The sequence below is a fragment of the Cololabis saira genome, chromosome 24 (genome assembly GCF_033807715.1).
Source record: "Cololabis saira isolate AMF1-May2022 chromosome 24, fColSai1.1, whole genome shotgun sequence".
Lineage (NCBI taxonomy): Eukaryota > Metazoa > Chordata > Actinopteri > Beloniformes > Belonidae > Cololabis > Cololabis saira.
The window spans coordinates 3,884,372-3,908,075 of record NC_084610.1 but is presented as its reverse complement, the minus strand read 5'-3'; the positions used below and the strand labels follow the sequence as shown (position 1 = coordinate 3,908,075).

Below are 23,704 nucleotides of genomic sequence, written 5' to 3'. Positions count from 1 at the left end.
ATGCAGGCACATAGTACCCCGGGTTTGTTTGTGTTCTCAATTATTGCACTTAAAATAATACAGAAAAGTATTGTTAAGTTTAAAGTAGTTTATTTGTTCAGTTTTTTCATTTATCATGAGGTTGATTATGTTACTTACCATACCCACCAGGTTCCAGTGTCAAAAGGAGGGAAAAGTTCTTCTTCTTCTTCTTCTCTCAGTTTATTGGCGGATCGCAAGCAACTTTCAGGTGCATACCGCCACCTACTGTACAAGAGTGTGTGAAATTATTTCATCTAGCCCAGTTTAAATTCTGTTTATCAGCCTAGTGTTTTTTAGGAAATTAATTAGTGCCTTTCTGGTGATTTCCACCCCCTCTCCCTCTGTTCCCAGTATCCCCTTCAAATTCCACTCACGTCCTGCCTCTCTCACTTTTTCCTGTAGTCGCTCTCTTTCTATTTTATACCTGTTACAGTGCATTAGGATATGTTCACCATTTTCATTTATTCCACAGTTCTCACATTTATCACTATCCCTTTTTCCCATTACATGCAAGGTGCCATTTAGTCCTGTGTGGTCCAGTCTGAGTCTTGTTATAGCCGTTTCCTCCCTTCTGTTCCTTTCAGTATAATTCTTTGTTATTATAGTCTTTTGTATTATGTGATATCCCTGTCCTTTCTGATCTTCCTCCCACCTTTTCTGCCATATTTCCATTCCTTTCTTTTTAATTATTGCTTTACCTTCTCCTTTTCCTAGTGGAACTGGTATTGTTATTTCCTTATGTAGAGCCATTTTTGCTAGTTTATCAGCACCCTCGTTCCCTGTTACTCCCTCATGTGCTGGTACCCAACAGAACTGAACATCTATGCCACGTCTGTGTAATCTTAATAAACTGTGAGAAATATCGATGAGTAAATCTTCTCTGCACGTTGTTGTTGATTTTATACTTTCTAATACCGCTATTGAGTCTGTGCACACCACCACCTTATCAGGACTAACCTCTTCCACCCACTGTAACCCAATATAGACTGCCACCATTTCTGCTGTGTATACTGATAGTTGGTTGGATAATCTTTTAGAGATATTCACATCAAACTCAGGGATAAATACACCTATTCCCACACAATCCTTTTGATTTTTTGACCCATCTGTGTAAATTTCCAGGTAGTTGTAGTAACTATTTCTCAGGTAAATACTTGCTTTACCTCCTACTTCGTTCATTCTCCATTCTTTTTTCCGTTCCAGTATGCTCATGTCTACTTTTGCTTCTGGGAATAGCCAAGGAGGTATGTTACTCATCGGTGTGTATTTAGTGAATTTTAATGTGTCCATTGCATATCTTCTCAACCTTTCATCCCTTGACCACCCAAACCCATGTCTCTGGAATTTAGAGTATTCCCAACAGTCCTTTATTGTCCTCGTTGTAAGGTTTTCTTCCCCACTCCCTTTTAATCTTATCCAGTATGTAAGTGCCAGTTTATCCCTTCTTAAATCCAGTGGTGTCTCTCCTGCTTCTATTAATATTGCGTTTATGGGTGTTGACCTAATGGCTCCTATGCAAATTCTCAGTGCTCTATACTGTAGTCTGTCTACTTTTTGTAATGAAGTGTTAGCTGCTGCTCCGTAAACTATACTGCCATAATCTATTGTTGATCTCATGACTGCCCTGTATATGTCAATTAGTGATTTTTTATCTGCCCCCCAGTCACAGCCTGCTACAGCCCGTAGTAGATTAATAACTTTTTTGCACTTCGTTTCCAGGTGTTCAATGTGTGCTTTCCATGTATACTTGTGATCTAAATATAGGCCCAGGTACTTGAACTCATTCACCCTCTCCATCGGCTGATCATAAAGTGTTAACTTCTCATTGTCAATCTTACGCTTGTTTGTAAAGATCATGTAACATGACTTGCTGGCTGACATTTTGAACCCCCATTCATACGACCACTTTTCCACTTTTTCTATTGCTTTCCTGATATTCCTGAAGACATGTGACACATTTTTTCCCCTCATCCATATGGCCCCATCATCTGCGTATAGCGCTGATTCGATGCATCCATCTAACTTTGAAAAAATGTCATTAATCATTACATTAAACAGAACAGGGCTGATTGCACTTCCCTGGGGAATACCATTTTCAATTTTATAATCTTTAGAAACTTCTGTTCCAACCTTGACATTAAATTTCCTTCCTGTTAAGAAGTCCATAATCCAGTTATATAATCTCCCTCCAATACCCATTCTACTTAGTTTGATAAGCAACCCATCCCTCCACATGGAGTCATATGCTTTTTCTATATCAAAATATACAATTATCATTAACTCTTTCATTTTCATTGTCTTTTCTACTTCATTACTAACTCTAACTAGAGCATCCATTGTGGATCGTCCTTTCCTAAATCCACTCTGAGAATTATTAAATAGCCCTCTCTGTTCCAGAACATATGACAGCCTCATAACAATTATCTTCTCCATCCATTTACATAAGTGAGACGTCAAGGCTATGGGTCTATAGTTACTAGGATTATTAGGATTCTTTCCTGGTTTATTAAATGGCAATATTATTGCTCTTTTCCAGCCACTGGGCAGAGTTCCCTCCCTCCATATTTTATTAAACAGTCTCAACACCATTTTTAAAGATTCCTCTGGTAGCTGCCGGAACATGGCATAACATAACTGGTCCTGTCCTGGTGCTGTATACCCTGTACCTTGTAAGGCTATTTTAAGTTCTGGGCTTGTTAGGTCCATATTCAACGTTGACATGTCATCTTCTTTCTTCTCTCTCACTTTCTCATTTTCTCTGCATATGCGGTCTTTCTGCTGCCTGTGTAATTCACCAATGTGCTCCCCATTATGAACTGCAGCAAATGCTGTACCTAATACATTAGCCTTCTCTTTGTCTGACACCGCCATTTTCTCCCCATCTACTAGTGCTGGTATTAAAGCTGACTTCCTTTTCCCACTCATTCGCTTGAGCATAGACCATACATCCCCCAGCTTGACCCCTCTGCCTATGGTGGCACAAAAATCTCTCCATGTACTCTTTTTAGTGTATTTAATGATCCTACGAGCCACTGCCTTTTTCCTTTGATAATCTATAATATTCTCTTGTGATAAATTTTTCTTCAGTGCTCTGAATGCTTTGTTTCGTTCTTTAATTGCTCTGCTGCATTCCTCGTTCCACCACGGTACCACTTTCTTCCTGCCCTTTGTAGTTCTTTTTGGTATGCTCAGGTTTGCTGCATTTAGAATATGTTCTGTAATCTGATCCGTGCACTCCTCTATGTCTCCTTCTAGTGTAATCAAATGTACTGACTCTTTACAACACATCTTAAATTTTTCCCAGTCTGCCTTAACAAAGCACCACCTGGTGAACGTATTCCCTTCCTGAAGGCATACACTTGTATTTACAATAGTTAGCACAGGGAAGTGATCACTTCCTACGGTTGAATTATTCTTAACATACCACTCACACGCATTCACCAGTCTATCTGACACCATTGTCAGATCCAAACATGACATCGTACCCCTGTTCACATCCACTCTTGTACCTATTCCACTGTTAAGACATACTAAAGACCTTTCATCCATCATTTCTTCCACTACATCCCCATTGTTATCCGTGTGAGTACTACCCCATAAACTGCTGTGTGCATTGAAATCTCCACACCATATTTCTCTCTTAGCTACGATCCCTGCCAATTCCTTGAAGCTTTCAACAGTTAAGTTTCTACATGGATTATAAAAGTTAATTAACTTAATGTTTCCTTCTTCTCTTGGGCTATAAATTTCTGCTACAGTACATTCAATATCCTCAGGGGAGGGAATCTCCCTATAGGCCAGTCCATCTTTGAAAAAAGTAGCACACCCTCCTCCATGTTGGTTATTTCTATCATGTCTTATGGAACTGAACCCTGGAATTATAAAATCTAGCTGGGGCTGTAGCCAAGTTTCCTGTACACAAATAATATCTGGAACTGTATCTAAATCATGTATGAACTTTTTAAATTCTTGTCCGTTTGCTATAAGACTTCTTGCATTCCACTGAAGTATGTGTAGAACCATCATCAATATATTAACCCTCCACATGTGTATTTCCTGCAGCTTCATTTTCCTTTAGTATTGCATGTATCTGGTCTGCTTTCACATCTTTCATATCCAGAAATGTTTCTGCTGCTTCCACAATGGCCTTGATCCTGTCACTTTTCCTTTTCAGTTGTGTCGTAACATTAATGGTGTGGCAGATGAATACCACAAAGTTCACTTTGTTCACCACTAGTGTTTCATCATTAACTTTAAATTTGTGCGTGCAGACATTTTGGGTCATCACTGGGGTTTGGGTTTTGTCCTGATTATCTGTTGTTTTACTGTCCCTCTGAGCTACATGTCTTTGTGTCATTCCACTAAATCTTTCATCATTTGTTCCTGTCCCCCTAACTTTCTTCAGTGCTTCTGCATATGAAACTTTTTCAGTTATTTTAATTCTCTGGGCCTCTCTGGCTTCCCTCTGCACTACACATCCTCCATAGGCAGCACTGTGCTCTCCTCCACAGTTACAACATTGTATTTTGGAATCTTTGTCACATTTTCCATACTCATGTGGCCCTCCACATCTTGCACACCTTAGTTTACCTTTGCACTGTTGCGCTGTGTGTCCCATTCTCTGGCAGGCATAACACCTGAGTGGCTTTGGTATATATTCCCTCACTGGGTAGTTCACATATCCCATCTGTACTGCATTTGGTACATCTTTTTCAAACTGAAGTACTACTGACGGGGTTTCCTTCAGTGTGCCATCCCTTTTACTTTTGAGCCTTGTGGCCTCAGTCACTTTTCCTCCTTTTATCTCTTTTTTCACATCTTCCATTGTCATGCTTAGTGGGACTCCTGAGATAACTCCTCTCACGCTTGCCATTGCTCCAGGTATATGAGCCTTCATCCTTTCTCCTTTAAGTGTTGACATTCTAAGTATTTTTCCTTGTTGTTGTTTACTGGTTGCATGTATCAGCACTCGTTTGTTGTTCATAAACCTGGCGAATTTTATTCTACCAATTTCTTCCTCGATTATTTTGGTAAGTTTGATTGGGTGATAGTGCCCACCATCCTGGTAGAATTCGATCATAACTTTCCAGTCGCTTTCCTGAGCTTGATCCATATTTATCCGCCTTTCATTATTTCTAGACTTTTTCCCAGCCCTGGCCTCGCTGTCATCCGACCAACTTTTCGCTCTGTCTCGTGAGCTTCTCTCTGGCACAGTCCTTTTCTGTTTCCTAGATTGATTTATCGTCCAATCCATTTCATTATCCAATCCATCCGAGCTAGATGTCATAATTTCACAGTCAGAGTACAGTTTATGCAAATCCGCCAAAACAAATGTTCAATCCTACCGCGCTACCACTCTCGCCACGTCACCATCCGCTTCCGTCGTGTCCTCAGGAGGGAAAAGTGCAAACACTTCCTCTATTTATACCCTGGTGACATCATTAGTGATGTCACTGGGTTGAACCATGTATGGGGGGAGGTACATTTTGGGATTTGTTTTCTTATTGATTTTGATTATTTTTGGCATGGTTGAAAAGGTATCGGTTACCATGGCCGAAGCTATTGTGTGTTTGGTGGTGATTGTGTTTGGAGGCGAACTGTTGATGGCTCAGTTGATTCCAGGGAGGAGAGTGGAGTCACCTTTGGAGTGGTACAGCCTGATGGAAGGGCCTACTTAACCAGCTGCTGTCTGCTGCCGGGGGAACGAGAGAGACCAGTGTGCAGCCATGGGCACATGTTGCTTGACTTTAAGTGTTTTTTTGGGAAAAAAATAAATCATTCTTGAACTTTTAGCATTGCTTCTGAGTCTGCCTCCTTCCATCCATCTACTCTGGTCACACTTCCCCACATTTGGTGGCAGTTGGTGGGTCCCAGGCCAGTAGGAGGCAGTGAAGATGTCAATAAGAAACCAGAAGAAAAATAAAATGGAGTGTCTACCAGAATTGTCACAAGATGTCTGTGACCAGCAAGGGGCAGCAGGTGGTCAACCTCAGGAACAAAGTACGGCAGAACTGTCTAATCTTTTGCGATGCTTAATGCAACAGCAGGCTGACCGGGATGCCAGGACGGATCAGGAGCGTAAGCATGAGGAGGAGAGGTGGAGGCGAATACAACATCAGTTTGCCCAACTCCAACAGGAGGTGCAGCAGGACCGGCAGGAGCGTCTGCAGCCGAGGGACGGTTCGGCTGCCACATCCGCCCCTTCCGTAGGGCCAGCACCTGATACAGTTGCCGGGCCATCACAGCCTGCTATCGGAGGTCAACATCCCAGTCTGGTGAGGTTACCTGGCTGGAAAAGCCCCAAAATGCAGCCCTATAATGAAGGTGAGGACATTGAGCACTATTTAATCACTTTTGAAAGAATTGCTCTTGCCTGTCAGTGGCCTCAGGATGAATGGGCTCTTCACCTAGCTCCACTGCTAACTGGTAAAGCTCGCGCTGCATATGTGGCCATGGACATTGATGACACAATGGACTATGAAAAAGTAAAATGTGCTGTCTTGCAGAAGTTCGAAATCAGTACAGAGACCTATCGAGTGAGGTTCCGTTCCAGTGCACCAGAGGGGGAAGAGACCCCTAAAGAATTGCAGGTACGTCTCAAGGACTTGTATGAGAAGTGGATGGCCCCCAAAGTAAAAACAAAAGAGCAAATTGGAGACACCATCATCATGGAGCAGTTTCTCAAAGTCCTTAACCCTGAGCTCTGCACCTGGATCAAAGAACGGAACCCAAAGACCTCAAAAGAAGCAGCAGAATTGGCTGAAGCTTTCCTGGCTGCCCGCCGTCCATCACAAGAGTACCTCCCAGCCAAGCCCCGCCCACCCATACCATCTGGTAAACTGGACGGAGGCAATGACTATAGAGTTAGGAACACAAGACAGTTCCTTCCCTCAAATTCAGTTAAATTTGAGCCTAGAAATAAGGCCCTCTTAATGTGTTTTTCATGTGGTCAGAAAGGTCATTTTATGAAAGAGTGTCCTAAAGTACATGTTAGTAATAACTACATGTGTTTTGCTCCCCAGTCATCTGTCAGTGAGGTAGAGAGAGAAGGTCAATTTGAAGAACTTACAATAGGTGTGTTAATTGAAGACAGACCCTGTATAGCTCTTCTAGACTCGGGAAGTAATCGTACCCTAGTCAGACAGGATAGTCTCCCTAGGAATGTCATTTTTTGTGGGGGAACAGTGGATGTCCTCTGTATTCATGGGGACAAGGTCGGATACCCCATAGCTGAGGTATCTATCCAGGTTGAAGGTCAACTCTATCCTCTTTCAGTAGGAGTATTTGAACATCTACCCTATCAGGTCGTGTTAGGCTCTGATATCCCTATTCTTGCAGATCTGATAGCTAAACAATCTCGTGAGACTAGGGCCAGCTGCACCAGTGAAAGTTTGCTAGCTGTTACAAGGTCCAAAAGCAGGCAGGATCAAGCTAGTCTAACAGCGGGATGGGAGGAGTTACCTTTTGGAAATGAGGAAGTGCCTAGTGGTTACACCAGACAGCTTAAGGAAAGGAAAAGCAGGAGACAGAGGAGACGGGATAGAGTAAGGGGAACCAAAGTAGCCCAGCATGTGGATGATCCAGTAGAGTCTGACACTTTTTCCATCCCGGGTGATATTGCTAAGCTACAGAGAGAGGACCCCACACTTACAATTTTGTTTTCAAAATGTGTGCCGGAGTCTACCCAAGTGGTAGATAAGGAAGTCTTTGTAGTTAAGAGAGACAAGCTGTATCGCCGTAGCCAGATTGGTGATCAGCTAGTCATTCCCCAGAGTTTGAGGCCAACAATCCTTAATCTGAGCCACTCTATCCCATGGGCAGGACACTTAGGACAGGCAAAAACATTTTCCAGAATGGTTCCCCGTTTCTACTGGCCCCAGCAGTATGCTGACACAGTTAAATATTGCCAATCTTGCCCACAGTGTCAGCTAACAGCTCCAGGCAGGAAAGGAGATAGGGCCCCTCTCATTAACATGCCCATCATTGATACGCCCTTCTCCCGTATTGCCATGGACATTGTAGGCCCGCTAGAAAGAAGTAGTGCAGGCCACAAGTACATACTGGTAGTCAGTGATTATGCCACAAGATACCCTGAAGCCTTTCCCTTGAAGAAGATCAAGGCTCGCCAGATCGTCAACTGTCTCATTCAGCTGTTTTCCAGAGTTGGAATTCCAAAGGAGATCATCACTGACCAGGGTACCAACTTTACATCAAATCTGCTTAAAGAGGTGTACAGCATGCTGGGAATTCAAGGAGTGAGGACCAGTCCCTATCACCCACAGACAGACGGCCTTGTTGAGCGCTTTAACAAGACTCTCAAGTCCATGTTAAGGAAGTTTGTGAATGACTCCGGGTCAGATTGGGACCAATGGCTTCCATTCTTGCTGTTTGCATATAGAGAAGTCCCACAAACATCAACCGGATTCTCACCTTTTCAGCTGCTGTACGGACATCCAGTGAGGGGTCCAATGGACGTTTTGAAGGAGGCCTGGGAGGGCCCCACACCACAACAGCAGTGCAGTGAGCTCTCATATGTCCTGAAAATGAGAGACAAACTGGAGCAGTTTCAAGAGCTTGCTAATGGTAATTTGGCTCAAGCACAGCAACGACAGAAGCACACTTATGATAAGGCGTCCAAGAGGAGAATTTTCCAGGAGGGCCAGAAAGTTCTCCTACTGCTGCCAACGTCTGATAGCGGTCTCCTTGCCAAGTGGCAGGGACCATACACGATCAGGAAAAAGATGGGCCCAGTGACATATGACATTTCCTTGCCAGACCGCCGAAAGAAACATCAAGTCTTCCATGTAAACCTCCTGAAAAGGTGGGTAGACCAACCAGAGAGCTCTACAAACTTGTGGGCATGCACAGTGGATGATGAGGAAGAGATTCAGGAGCAGTACTTTCCATCCTCATCTGAGACTCCAGTGTTTCCAGATCTGAGTCATCTCACACCAGATCAACGCCAGGAGCTGCAAGTCCACATGTCAAAGGAGCTCTTCAGTCTGAAACCAGGTTGTACACACCTCACTGAACATCGGATCCGTCTGCATTCACCTGAACAGCAGCCCATTAGGGACACCACTTGCCGCATTCCAGCCAGACTTGTCCCTGAACTGAAGCAAGAAGTGGAAGAGATGCTAGCTACAAGAATCATCGAGCCTTCTCACAGTGAGTGGTGTAGCCCTGTGGTATTGGTTCCGAAAAAGGAGGACGCTAAAATCAGATTCTGTGTTAATTTTTCAAAACTGAATGCTGTGTCGGCCTTCGACCCCTACCCAATGCCAAGGGTGGATGAACTGATTGAGCGCTTGGGACATGCCAACTTCCTGACGACCCTTGACCTCTGCAAAGGGTACTGGCAAGTGCCCTTAACAGATTCTTCAAAGGACTTAACAACTTTCAGAGTCCCAAGTGGCCTGTTCAGATTCAGGATGATGCCATTTGGTTTGCATGGAGCACCAGCAACATTTCAGAGGTTGGTGGATGAAGTTTTGAGAGGAGCAGACGACTATGCAGCAGCCTATATCGATGACATTGTGATTTTCAGTCGAACCTGGGAGGAGCACATTCAACACCTTGCTGATGTTTTTCAACGCATTCAGAGAGCTGGTTTGGTCATTAATGCCAAGAAGTGTCACATTGCCAAACCTGAGGTCCAGTACCTTGGCTATGTGATAGGAGCGGGAGGTATCCGTCCTCAGGTGGGAAAGGTAGAGGCGATTGGAGCTTCCCCACTACCCAACACCAAGAGGAGGCTACGGTCATTCTTGGGGTTAGTAGGCTGGTATCGCAGACTTATCCCCAACTTTTCATCCAGATCTGCAATACTGACTGATATGACTCGCAAATCTAGCCCAGTGAAGGTTAAGTGGACGCAAGAAACTGAGAATGCTTTTCACGATTTGAGAAACTGTCTGTGTCAAGAGCCTGTTCTGCAATGTCCAGATTTTACTCTCCCCTTCACTGTTCAGACAGATGCCTCTGGAGTTGGTCTAGGAGCTGTATTACTACAAGGAGAGGATGGAAACCAGTTACCCGTGCAGTACATCAGCCGAAAACTTTTTGCAAGGGAAACGAGGTATTCAACGGTAGAAAAGGAAGCGCTAGCCATTAAATGGTCTTTAGATACATTGAAATATTACCTCATTGGCAAAGAGTTTGTTCTTGAGACTGACCATCGTGCATTGCAGTGGATTCATAACATGAAAGACACTAATGCTAGAATCACCAGATGGTACCTGTCTCTCCAGCCTTATCGTTTTCAGGTCCGGTATCGGCCAGGACATAAGAACATCATCGCTGACTACCTGTCCCGTGACTCCGATGAGTAACGGTCTTAAGGGGAGGGGTGTGTGACAAAGTGGGTGAGAGCATACCATTTGTCACCATGTCAGTCTACTATCTTAGCCATCCAAATTCAACCGTGCTTGTTTGTTTTGGTTATAGGTCTATCATTCTTTCATGCCATGCAGGCACATAGTACCCCGGGTTTGTTTGTGTTCTCAATTATTGCACTTAAAATAATACAGAAAAGTATTGTTAAGTTTAAAGTAGTTTATTTGTTCAGTTTTTTCATTTATCATGAGGTTGATTATGTTACTTACCATACCCACCAGGTTCCAGTGTCAAAAGGAGGGAAAAGTGCAAACACTTCCTCTATTTATACCCTGGTGACATCATTAGTGATGTCACTGGGTTGAACCATGTATGGGGGGAGGTACATTTTGGGATTTGTTTTCTTATTGATTTTGATTATTTTTGGCATGGTTGAAAAGGTATCGGTTACCATGGCCGAAGCTATTGTGTGTTTGGTGGTGATTGTGTTTGGAGGCGAACTGTTGATGGCTCAGTTGATTCCAGGGAGGAGAGTGGAGTCACCTTTGGAGTGGTACAGCCTGATGGAAGGGCCTACTTAACCAGCTGCTGTCTGCTGCCGGGGGAACGAGAGAGACCAGTGTGCAGCCATGGGCACATGTTGCTTGACTTTAAGTGTTTTTTTGGGAAAAAAATAAATCATTCTTGAACTTTTAGCATTGCTTCTGAGTCTGCCTCCTTCCATCCATCTACTCTGGTCACACTTCCCCACACAGATTACTATTATTATTATTTTTGGATTTTTTTTTTGTGTCTCTAGTGGCCCTTTATTCAAGTTGTAGACAGGAAGGGGTTAGAACACCACCGAGTGGCCAGAGTTAATCATTTTTAATCACATATTTATGATTATTATTTAGCCTTTGATCATTTTTACTTTCTTTTAGCTATATTTCTACCCTCATATGCTGTATATTTAGACAGCAGATGTCAAATCAGAGACTGAATCTATCATCCTATTTGAATTTGTCAATCAAAGTTTAGAAGTTTTTTGTAAAAAAGTGGGAAATATGTCTCATGGATATTATGAGGGAAGAATTAACACACATGAATGATAAAAATGGAATCAAAGGTTGAGGTGAAAAAAAATGGATTGATATATTCTAGAGAGAAACAATACATTTTAAAGTAATTTGATTATAAAACAGTGAGAGTGAGATGGATGATGGATAATCTGTTTCATCGTTGTTCCCTGTGTTACAATCATCATTTGCCATTTAAAGCCCAACGTAAGAAATCATTTTTAATAAATTTACTTAACTTTTTTATTATACTTTTTTTTACAACTTTTATCACTATTCTTTTACTAGTATCATTAGTCTTCATTATGGGATCTCAGACAATTCTAATATCAAATATGTTACATCCAGAGTTATAGAATATATATATTAACGTGTATTATTTTAACAAAACAAAGGCAGGCTTGAACAAACATTGGAAACCGGACATGAATTAATAGCTCACAAATTTAAAATCGTTATATGAACTTCAGTATCAGTGTCAATTAAGGATGTCTGATTAACTTAAGTAGCATTTTAATGTAAATGATGCATTACTGATTATGATTGACCACTTTATTTTATCATTTACAATTGTTTGAGATGGGTAACCGGCGTGGGACTGATATGGTTTCATTATCATCAACCCCAAATATGAGCGGGGTTGGTGGGGAAGGGCTGAGAAGATGGGAAATGTTGCAAGTCCTTCATAGTTTTGGTAGCAGGAGCACCACACTGGAAAATTAACCAGCCCCAGCTAAGAAAACACACTGATATTGGCACCATTTAACCTGTGGGAAAACCCACTTGGGATCCATATTAGTAATGCATAATATATCCATATTTGTAGCCGACCTGCAACCCATATGGGACTCCACAAAGAGGTCACACCTAATGGCGCAACAAAGCATCCTCATTAATTCATTATTGATCCCCTTTGGAAATTCACACATCCCATCAGGCAACATTACCAAATCATCTGAATTACAGAAATATCTACTCTAAAAGTGTCTGTGCTCTCACCTGCACACAGCTCTTCTCGCTCTGTTTCTACCTCCCAAGGAGGAACAGTGACACTGAAACACAACCCACTGCTCTGTTTCTGTCTACACTGTTTCATTGTTTACCTCACATTTAAGATTCTTTATTTGTCACTGAGCCAGCAACCCAACACAACAAAACTGATTCCAGTACAGCCTTCTCACAATATCTCTGGCAGAACTCCCCCAGGGCTTTATCCAGCCCTTCTTTTATATGTTTTATTTGTCGCAAGATCTGACATTGGAACTGAGGGACATACAGGACTGTCTCAGAAAATGAGAATATTGTGATAAAGTTCTTTATTTTCTGTAATGCAATTAAAAAAACAAAAATGTCATACATTCTGGATTCATTACAAATCAACTGAAATATTGCAAGCCTTTTATTATTTTAATATTGCTGATTATGGCTTACAGTTTAAGATTCCCAGAATATTCAAATTTTTTTATATAGGATATTTGAGTGTTTTTAAACTGTAAACCATGATCAGCAATAATAAAAAAATAAAAGGCTTGCAATATTTCAGTTGATTTGTAATGAATCCAGAATGTATGACACAGTTTTTGTAATTGCATTACAGAAAATCACAATATTCTAATTTTCTTAGACAGTCCTGTAGTTGCTCACAATAAATGTAAGGTAACTGTAGTTAACATCACACGTCAGCAAGCAAGCAAAATAGTTAACCAGTGGTAACTGAAGTTAGGTCAGCATGTTTCAACTGACTGCCAGGCCTTTTGCCCATTTCTGGATTAACTGGGCTGGACGCTCAGTTCCTGCCTGGAATCTAAACAGCTTAAAAATGAGCTCCAAAACCTTCAGACGTCAGAGAGGCCTGTCCAGTTCTTTTTGTATAATCTATGTTTAAATTAAAATGGATATAAATACATTCTTAAAAAGCTGTGAAGCTCATCATATAACAACATACAAAGCTACTTTGGTGATTGTCAGACGGGGGAAGGAAACAAAACATGGCTCTGTTTCTTTCTAAACCAATAAACTACCTCATACTGTGCAATATTCTTCATCCATTATGTGCAATATTCTTTACTCATTTATGTGAATTATTATTCTCTCATTCACTCATTTTATATATATATATATATATATATATATATATATATATATATATATATATATATATATATATATGTTTCCTGTTTCTCATTTTGTTGTTTACACAGTATTTGTTTACATAGTCTTTGCATGTGTGCACTTTTAAGCTGCTGCCTAATCTCATTGTACCAGTTTAATGATAATAAAGGCTTTCTATTCTATTCTATTCTATTCCATAATGCTATTACTATTTTAATCTATTAAATTTCAAATGAATCATATCACCATTTATCAGACAGTTTTTTCAGTTCTTAATTTGAACCGAGTGCCTCTTTAGTACGTGTGTATTTTTATCACCTCTATGTCTCTAATTTAATTTTTATTACATCAAGTCCTCGCAAGAGGCCAATGGACCTCAGTGATGTAACATCTCCAGTCTCAGCAAAGATGTTGCAAACACGAAGACATCTCACTCTGTCGCTTTTGTCGCACCAGTCAAGGCGGCAGCGTTAATTTCAGAAAACACCTCTCAGTCATCCTGTAAAACGTTGAAAAGAAAAACAAATGTACGTTTCAAATAAAACGTTTTCACCAACAGACTGTTTAGTTCAAGGGACACAGTAATTGCTGTAATCGCTATGGTAAACCTAACGAGGGAGCGGAGCATCCTCCCGTGATAAACCCTCTCTGCTCACACACGCCCAGCCAGCCTCAGCACCAGCAGCATCTTTTCCTCCGCGGGGCTTCAACCCTCGTCCGACCGCACTGACCACGACTAAATCAGGGAAAAACACACCAGCGGACCTCGTTCTCCTCCTCCTCCAGCTCGTCGTTACTTCGTTATGTCTGTGAGCCTGCCGCCCCTCCCGCCATGCCCGCTGCTGATCCAAACCTGCTGCTCCTCCTGCTGGCCTCGCTGCTGCTGATCTGCCCGCTCCATGGGCCGGTGGAAGCCGCGGAGCGGGGCGGAGGCCCGCCCTCCTCCCCATCCTCCCCTTCATCCCCATCCTCCGGGCCGGGGGACAATGGCCCCCCAGGCGCGGCCGAGGACACGGCCGTCCCGGAGAGACTGCTCACCTCCCCGGCGCTGCTGGCAGGTAAAGAGAGCAGGAGGAGACCAGTATACCAGTCATTGTTAAGGCTGATTTATGCTTCTGCGTTAAATCGACGCAGAATCTACGGCGCAGGTTACGCGGCGACGCGCAACGTACGGTGCGCTTCGCCGCGTACCTTACGCCGTAGGCTCTGCGTTGGTGTAACGCGGAACCATAAATCAGCCTTTACAGACAAATGGAAAATCACTGTGGACCAAACTCAATTAGGTTCTTTGGTCGCTTTAACTCTGCTATAATATTTACTGAAAACCATACCAACAAATATGCAAGTACAGAGATAAATAGAAATGGTCAAATATTAAAAAATACAACAACAAACAAACAAAGACATGTGTGTTGACATACAGGACTGTCTCAGAAAATTAGAATATTGTGATTTTCTGTAATGCAATTACAAAAACAAAAATGTCATTCTGGATTCATTACAAATCAACTGAAATATTGCAAGCCTTTTATTATTTTAATATTTCTGATCATAGCTTACAGTTTAAGAAAACTCAAATATCTCAAAAAATTTGAATATTCTGGGAATCTTAATCTTAAACTGTAAACCATAATCAGCAATATTAAAATAATAAAAGGCTTGCAATATTTCAGTTGATTTGTAATGAATCCAGAATGTATGACATTTTTGTTTTTTTTAATTGCATTACAGAAAATAAAGAACTTTATCACAATATTTTAATTTTCGGAGACAGTCCTGTACAGTAACTTCAGTCATTTACTTGAGTGTAATCTGGACTGATGTGGGTGTCTATCTTTGTTTAACAAGAGCATGGTAATCCCGTGGTCTCTGATGAGAGGCTGACCCAAAGAAGGCACTAAATTTAAAAGCACTAGCAGTCTCTGCTCCTCTCTGCTGTCAGCTGGCTCTGCTGTATCTCTGCTGTTTCCCTCATCCCTCATCCTCCCATCCTCGCCTCATCACTATTTCATGGCTGTGGAAAGGTTAGCGAGCGCAGCGTGCACAGACGTGTTCTACCTGCTGTTTTTATGGATTGCAGAGCCCCAGTTTGCCCTGAAGGTGCTGGTGAGAGACCTGGTGACCCGGCAGCCGCTGGCCGGGGCCTCGGTGGACGTGTACCTGAACCACACCTTGAGGAGTTCCACCCACACGGACGGCCGGGGGGAGGTCCTGCTCTGGGTGGAGTTCAGCGGGGAGCTCAGCCTGACTCTGCTGGGCAGCATGCTGGGCTACGTCCCCACCCCCTTACCCTGGAGCACCACCAAGAGACCCAGTAAGTGACGACGGAGTTCATCTCCACCGTCACAGCTGCATTATTCATGATCATTATAGATTAATGAAGCATCTGCAACGACATACAACTGGTGTGTGAGGTTTAATCGGCTGCTCCTGCAGCAGCACGCTTGCAACGGACCACTCTTTGTCCAGCATGTGGGGGGGTCTGGCTCTATTGTCCCCTCTTCTCGCTAGACATCTGAGAGTGGCAGGAACAGCAGGGAGGAGGCGGTTTAAAGGGAGGATGGAGCAGGTGCTGTTGAGGGAAGAGGCAGCAGCGTCTGTGCAGCGTCAGAGACGCCTCCCTTTTGTTCTGCTGAGCCAAACAGGCGAACCCCGACAGGAGCCTCGGCAGTGATGACGCCATCTGCTGCTGACTTTGCAGTCATGCATGTTACCCAATGAGCCCGGGGGGGAGGTGTTTGTCACGCCTGTAAAGGTGACTTCGTCTGATGTTGTTTGTCTCGCAGTTTTCTCTGCCGTGACGCTGCTGCTGCTCCCTCAGAGTCAGGGCAACATCTGGCTGTTTGAAGACTCGGTGCTCATCACCGGCAAGTTACCTGGTAAGTTATCCTTCGTTTCAGACAGATCATGTTGGGCTCATTGAGGTTTTTACTTCCCAACACAACATTTCATTTTGGTAAACTGGGACTATTTTCTTTTAGGTCATCCTGATGTAGATTTGCAGGGGTACTCCAGATTAGAGCTGAACGATTTTTGAAAATAATCTAATTGCGATTTTTTTTCCTCAATGTTGCGATTGCGATTTAATATGCGATTATTTTTTCAAGGTCCTGTTCTCATGTATTTTTCAACTACGCAAGCAATAAATCAGTCTGTTTTATAATAAACAATGTCAGAATTATTTAAAGCACAGATTACAACAATAAAGAAAACAAATTTGTGGCTTTACCTCTTTAACACGTCTACACACGTCTGTACACACTAGTGTTATGGGTCGTTCTCTCTGAACCCAATCGCACGACACCAAACCGGGTTAAACTTTAGCCAAAACGAGGCGTAGTTTAATAGAAAAACACAGAAAAACTCCCAGGGAACAAAAAAAAAACCTTCCTCACAGGGAACTCAGAACTTCTTCACAAATAACTCAAAAATCGATTTAATGCAGAACCATAAATCAGGCTTCACTGTCCGCCGGCGCACGCAGCTCCTCGCCACGCCGACTCCGCGCTCATATATTTAATACATTTATAAAGCCCATATATTTATAAAGCCCCGCCCGGCTGAGCCCTAACACTGAGGCCATGGTAGATTTAGGTTACGCGGCACTGTGACTTGTTTTCCCTGCCGGCTCTGCTCACTCGCACATTACGTGACCAGATCACGTGACTGGTCAAATCGCAGCCTTTGCGGTTAGAAAATCTTGTTTTATCACATTGCGATATTATCGCAAATGCAATTAATCGTTCAGCCCTACTCCAGATCATTGTAGCGTGAACCGAATAGAATAGAATAGAATAAGCTTTCAGAGATTTACGTTTGCCTCAAGAATCCTGCACAGAGGATGTTCACGGTCGACTCAAGTGACACACGAATCTCATCTTGTTTCCACAGATAGTTCTTCGCAACCAAAAGTGAAGTTCCCCAAGAACCTTCTCACGCTCCCTGACGACAGCAACATCTCCTCAGTGATGGCGTACCTGTCTGTGCCACAGCACCACCTGGCGGAGGACTGTGCTAACTGCACCCCGGGCATCGTCAGCAGCAAATCAGGCCAGTCTTTCAGCAAGCTTTGGAGTTAGTTTGCCATTTTTCTGGACTTCATCTGACTAGATTCCTTCTCAGCTTAACAGAATTGAAGTCAGAATAAAAGGATGAATATGCAGTGAGCTTCAGTTCGTCTATGTGCGGTTGTAGTCAGAATTAGTGAGATCCATTTCTGTATATACAAAAAAAAGGAAAAGCTATTTTTCCAAATTGATTAAACTAATTAAAAACTTTAATTTACTTTTAATTTATTTTGCCTTTGAAAACAGTTCAACTCATATAAATGTTTGAATTGAATCTGTTGTAGTATATTGGTTCACTGAATGGATTGTTCCATTTAAACACTCACTATTAATTCATTAATTTACGGCAATTTCACTGGCTTCAGTTCCTTTTTAAATGTGTTTATTTTCACTGTCCTCCATATTTAAAAGAACTCATGATTCTATATAACTCTCCATACTCACTCAGACATATGAATTTTTCTTTTTTCTTTGTTCCTAGAATTTTAAAAGAGGTTGGTAAAAGATCATTTTATTTTAAAGCTCCATCAGATTGGAATAATCTTCCCCTATTTTTCTATTACCTCTTTTCATTGTTTGAAGTTGTCATTATATTCTCATATTAAAACAAATTGCCTATGTTTTTAATTTATTTATGTATTTTTTTTGTCCTTTTTCTATTTATTTTTATTTATTTATTTATTTATTTTTTCTTTTCTCTCTGTTATGTTATATTTATCTCATTGTTTCGGTTATTCAATTAGTCTACTTTGTAACTAGACTTATGTGGGTAGGGGTTGTGTGTGAGCAAGATGTCTGTGTGTGTTTTATGTCATGTATGTCTGTACTGTAATGTGATATATTGTAATGTTGTATGTTTTATGGGACCCCTTGAAAATGAGATGTTATCTCAAGGGGCTATCCTTTAATAAATTCTAAATTCTAATTCCTGTGCAGCCTTCAGAAGCATCGCGTTGAAGGCGGTGGCCGCCATCAGCGTCCTGCTGTACTCTGGAGGGGAGGAGCTCCAGGTTCGAGGGCCCATCCAGATCAGCCTGCCGCTGGGACGCAACACCAACCTGAGGGCGTCCGACACGGTGCCGGCCTGGGCTCTAAACCTGAAGACAGGTAGGAGTCACACTCCAGAGCAAGCATGTACCTGGTGTGGCTTAAACATGGCTTACATGCTTGTGCTGCTGCTGTCTGAAGGTGCCTGGGAGACTCACGGTCTGGGGATAGTTAAAACGGTTGGTGATGAGCTGGTTTGGACTTATACTGCATCCCACCTGGGCTACTGGATCGCTGCCCCTCATCCCTCTTCAAAAGGTACACACTTGGGGTTGAACCTCATCTCCTGCATGCAACACCTCCCACCCAAAGACTTGTCCTGTTTTCTGCCTTAAAATGCTGTTTGTTTGGCACTTAGACATGTTTTACACATTTCATCTTCTAGATTATCTGAGTCACGTGAGCTCCTTGGAGTTCATCTCATACCACACCTACATGTTGGTGGGAATACTGGGAGGAACTCTGGCCGTAGTCATCGGATTTCTGTCCTTGCTTCTGTGTCAGTGCGGGTAAGAAATCTACTCACATGTGTTACTTGTTCACATGATATAAAACTATGCTGACTAATGTTTGGGACAGTAAGGGCCAGTCCCAATCCCCCCCTACTCCTACTTTTCAGCACTACCCCTAAGCGTTCCCGTGAGGGTAGTGGTGTCCCAATTCCTCTTTGCATGTAGGGCTAGTGGACATAACGAAGGATAGGGAGTATGAATCTAGCCCTTCACAGCGAGGGATTTCAGATGCTGACTCGCTGAGCGAGGGCTAGAAAGATTTCCCAGAATGCTTTACGTCATCATTTGCAGACTGAATAAAAAAAAAAAACATGGCGGACATTTCTTATTTTTTATTGAATAAAATCAATATTTGAGTTAGTTTCTGCATAAAAATGTGTTTTGATTACATTTCTAGCGAGAAATATATATTTTACTTTCATAATATTCACTCAGTGAATGTACATAATCACTCGTTTGCTTACGGCGTAGGTTACGCGGCGACGCGCGCCGTACGCCATACACCGTACACCGTAGGCTCTGCGTCGATTTAACGCGGAGCCATAAATCATCTCCCGAGCCGGCAGGCAATTCTCATCCCCAAAAACATCAGATAAAATTTCTTACCAGGCGTTATTTGGATAAACTCAGCCCAGGTTCAATTCAATTCAATTCAATTTTATTTATATAGCGTCTAATACAACAGATGTTGTCTCTAGACGCTTTCCAGAGACCCAGAACATGAACATAAACATAAACATAAACATAAACCCTTTATGGTTGGGGGATCTTAACGGTTACTTTTACGCCTGAAAAAATATTAAAACTTAATAAAGTGGCATATTAACAGCGCTACAGCAGAAATTAAAACAGCTTTTATCTCTGGGCTTCCTGATATGGTGTGACGTTTGTGCAAACGTAACTACGCAGTCGCTTACGTACCCGAACGTAAACCACGCAGTGAAGTAGCAAGTGGTGTCCCAATCCCTAGGGAAGATTACAAGGGCCCTACGCCTGGGGCTTCATTTTTAGGGCTAGTGGTAGTGAGTGAGGGCTAGTGGTAGAAAGTAGGGGGTGTATTGGGATTGGCCCTAAGATGGTTCAGATTTTGTCTGGGAGTGGTAAAACGTTTTGCTGTCTCCAGGTCCAGTGGGTCCCATCGGGAGCCCAGGAAGAGGAGGGCACGCTTCTCCAAACTCACAGTGGTAAAAAAAGACCAGACCACCTCCACTCACATGGAAGAAGGCCTGCTGTTCCGGTCTGGCGAGAACAGCCTGGCCTCCTGCAGCGTCCAGTGTGAGACGCTGTCCACGCCCAGGCACAAAGCCAACTACAACATCTACGTGGAGGACCCGGGGAGCCTCCCCGCCGCTCCTCTCTATGAGAACATAGAGCGGATGAAGGGGGCTCAGCTGCCGTCTCACTACATCAACAGTGACGAGGTGGCTCGGATACGGGAGAAAGCAGAGCAGAACCGGGCCAACGTAAACTCGGACTTCTTTCAAGACAAGCTGGTTCATATCTACAACCAGCCGCTGGCCATCGTTCAGGCCCCGGAGCTGTTTGGAGTTAAGGAGTCTGGCTGTCGGTCTAACACTTTCCCCAGGAATGGAGTTGACTACGATGCTCACTCGGAGCCTACGAGTAAGGACAACTACACCCAGACGCTGCCCAAAGTCCCCCATCACCACTCCCAGGACGGGAGCCCCCAGCAGAACAGCCAGGACGACCCCCAGCCCCTGGAGACCCCCCCACCCGGACAAGGTGCTGCTGCCAGCGTGTGGGGGCGCTACACCAACCTGCTGGAGTCCTCCGTCTCCGTGCCCGGGACTCTCAACGAGGCCGCGGGGATGCAGGCCTTCAGCAGCGGCCACGGCGTTCCCAGCGAGCTCCAGGGGATTTCTGAGCGGACCTTGCTGGAGCTGACCCGGGGCAAGTCGGCCCCCAGAGCCTGGTTCGTCTCCTTGGACGGGAAACCGGCCGCCCAGGTTCGCCACTCCATCATCGAGCTCCAGAGCCGCCACCGCCCGCCGAGCAGCAACGACACCAGCCTGGACTCTGGCGTGGACATGAACGAGCCTCAGCAGAACCTCCGGGAGACGGAGCGCGACAGGCTCAGGATCAGGAGCTCGTCCCTGCAGCACCACGGCCGGGGCGGGCGCTACAGCGAGGAGCAGGACTTGAGCAGCAGCGAGAGCGGCACCACCGCCACCTGCACCCCCGAGGACCCGTCCCTGAGGAACATTTTAGACGGCAGCAGTGGGGCTATTCCCAACATTCCTGAAGAGCGGGATGGGATGGATACGTCCAGCGCTCAGGAGGACAGCGAGTCCAGGGGCACGCCGCCGCCTCGGCGCCTGAGGAAGGTGAGGGAGAAGGTGAAACCAGAAAAGAGGAGTACCAAGCACGTGCGGGAGGCCAGGCCTCTCACCAAGAGGAGTTAGACTCGTGGCAAACATCAAGACAAGCGTTTCTTTTTTCATCTGCAAGTAGAGAGATTTAGGGTGCTTTCACACCTGTGGCCTGTTTGTTTTGTTCCGATTCAGGGGCTAAATCCATACAGTTGTTCCGTTTCTCGTTCGTGGGGTTTGTGTTCACAAGGCAACCGCCGGCTCTAGCCTGATTTATGGTTCCACGTTACACCAGAGATGTTCAATAAACGAGACAGCCCACTACGGTTGTGTTTCCTGTATCTGTGTCACGTGACTGCCACGCCCCTTTAGGAGACAGGAAGTAGGTCCTGAGTCTATTGAGTCCTATGGGAAAAGTGAACGTGAGCACAGATTATTACCAATTCCTTCGCCCCATAGTAATCTAAGTAAATATGGGACCCATTTTTTCAAAAGCCACAAACCTTCTGAACATTCTGACACCAAAATGGAAATTTTCAGACCAAAAGATTAGGAGAAAATGAACTTTGTTTGAGACCTGTCTCTGTCTAAGCAACACAAGATTTGGCTCTCTTCGTTTTCCCATCGGATAAAATGAAGTTTAAAACTAAAATAAAACTTGCTTCTTTGCTTAATAATACTGTTATTTTTATTATTTAAGTCTTTTTGGAAGAAAGTTGTACTGTATCTAGTGTTGTATGTTCCAAAACGATGTGGGGAGAGGGGCGGCCACGCCCACTTAGGAGACAGGAAGTGGATACCATTTCATACCATTGGCAGTAACGGTAATGCGCTATCTTCTGTATAGAGGATCTTTGGTTACACCAACGCAGAGCCTACGGCGTAGCATCTGTGTCGATTTAACGCGGAACCATAATTCAGGCTTTACCCATTAATTTATGTGCGTAGCTCATATGGAGCTCGGCAGCGGGAGAGAGACCGCCTGCCGGAATTGAACATTTTTTAATTTCACCGTGTGACGACATCTCGGCTCGTCCAATAGGAGAAAAGGAGGTGGAGGCTGGGCCGACTCTTCTCCTTGCGCCGCGGTCGCACATACACATGAATGGAGTTGTGTCTGTTGCTGTGTCGATTCTGTTCTCACAAATAAAAAAAAATGAAACGCTTCAGGTCTGGAATGGAAGCGAGCCGAGAACACCTCTCCTAGGATCTCGGCTCGCTTGTTTTGTGCCGTTTCCGAGCGCGATTGCTGTGTTCACATGTACCAAACGAACCGATCTTTAGGGGGAAACGTTCCCTGTTCCGGAACAACTGCTCCAAACGGGACAGGTGTGAAAGCACCCTTAAAGAGCGAGTCTTGTTCATTGTCACCGCTTCTACGACAGGCATCGTTGTTGTTGAGTTCTGTGATTGTACAACTTTGCCAAAGAAAACATAAGCTCACCGTTGGCATGAAGCAGCTCCCAGAGTCACATGGAAGTGTTATGCAGCTGCTCTTTGAAAAGTCTCTGCACCTTTCCTTCCCGTTCCCCTGAATCTGACGATCACCAGCGTGATTCTTCACTATCCCGTGGTCCCTAGTACTGGCATTATAGAAGGTGCCTTCTTACTGCCTGTAATCATGAACAGTAAATATTTAAAGCCACAGTGTTTGTCATTGGTGAGTCTGCAGGATGGACACAGTGCACTTATCCTCACCATAAATGCCTGCTGTAAATGAAATAAGATAAAGCTTTCCCACTTCTCAGTGCTCACATGTTCTTTTGATATCCTACTGCCTCAAATAATTTAGCTTCAAGATCAACATGTGGCCAGCTCCAACGCTGGACTGGAAGGATTTTACAATTAAACAATGGAAAGTGGAAAGCTAAGCTGCCGTTTTGAAGTTCGCAATGGATATTCAAAGTTTTAAACCTACAGTTGTTTTTGTATGCATGAAAATGAATGTTTCCTTCTTTGTATGAACACGAGGGGATCGCAGCTGTTTGATCACTTGGTGACCGAACAGCTCCTTTTATTGTCTGGTCTGTAGAGGAGACTATATTCATATCGTAGGACTTCTACACCATGTTCAGAGAGGCTTTCTTCAAAGTTAAGAATTTTATTCAGGGGGTGAACTGTAATAGGTTTATATGCTTTAATCTTCAAAAACAACATTGTTTTCTTCATATTGTGCATTACTGGAACAACTTTTGTCCATTTCTGTTTAAAAACCTGTTTAG

At 43.6% G+C, this 23,704-nt stretch overlaps 1 protein-coding gene across 1 annotated transcript; it reads left to right on the top strand.

Annotated features, from left to right (window-relative positions):
• Positions 1–14,196: 14,196 nt before the first annotated feature.
• Positions 14,197–21,729, top strand: fam171b (family with sequence similarity 171 member B). Its single transcript, XM_061715836.1, has 8 exons — positions 14,197–14,584; positions 15,607–15,840; positions 16,313–16,405; positions 17,418–17,576; positions 18,530–18,700; positions 18,782–18,898; positions 19,026–19,149; positions 20,276–21,729. The coding sequence occupies exons 1-8, from the start codon at positions 14,359–14,361 to the stop codon at positions 21,573–21,575; spliced, it is 2,424 nt and encodes an 807-aa protein (XP_061571820.1). The 5' UTR covers positions 14,197–14,358; the 3' UTR covers positions 21,576–21,729.
• The last annotated feature ends 1,975 nt before the right edge of the window (positions 21,730–23,704 follow it).

Bases quoted from the DNA above. Each gene is read 5' to 3' on its own strand.
- fam171b (XM_061715836.1), top strand. From the start codon at position 14,359: ATGCCCGCTGCTGATCCAAACCTGCTGCTCCTCCTGCTGGCCTCGCTG. The intron at 14,585-15,606 runs GTAAAGAGAGCA...TATGGATTGCAG, and splicing joins CTCCCCGGCGCTGCTGGCAG to AGCCCCAGTTTGCCCTGAAG. The intron at 15,841-16,312 runs GTAAGTGACGAC...TTTGTCTCGCAG, and splicing joins GAGCACCACCAAGAGACCCA to TTTTCTCTGCCGTGACGCTG.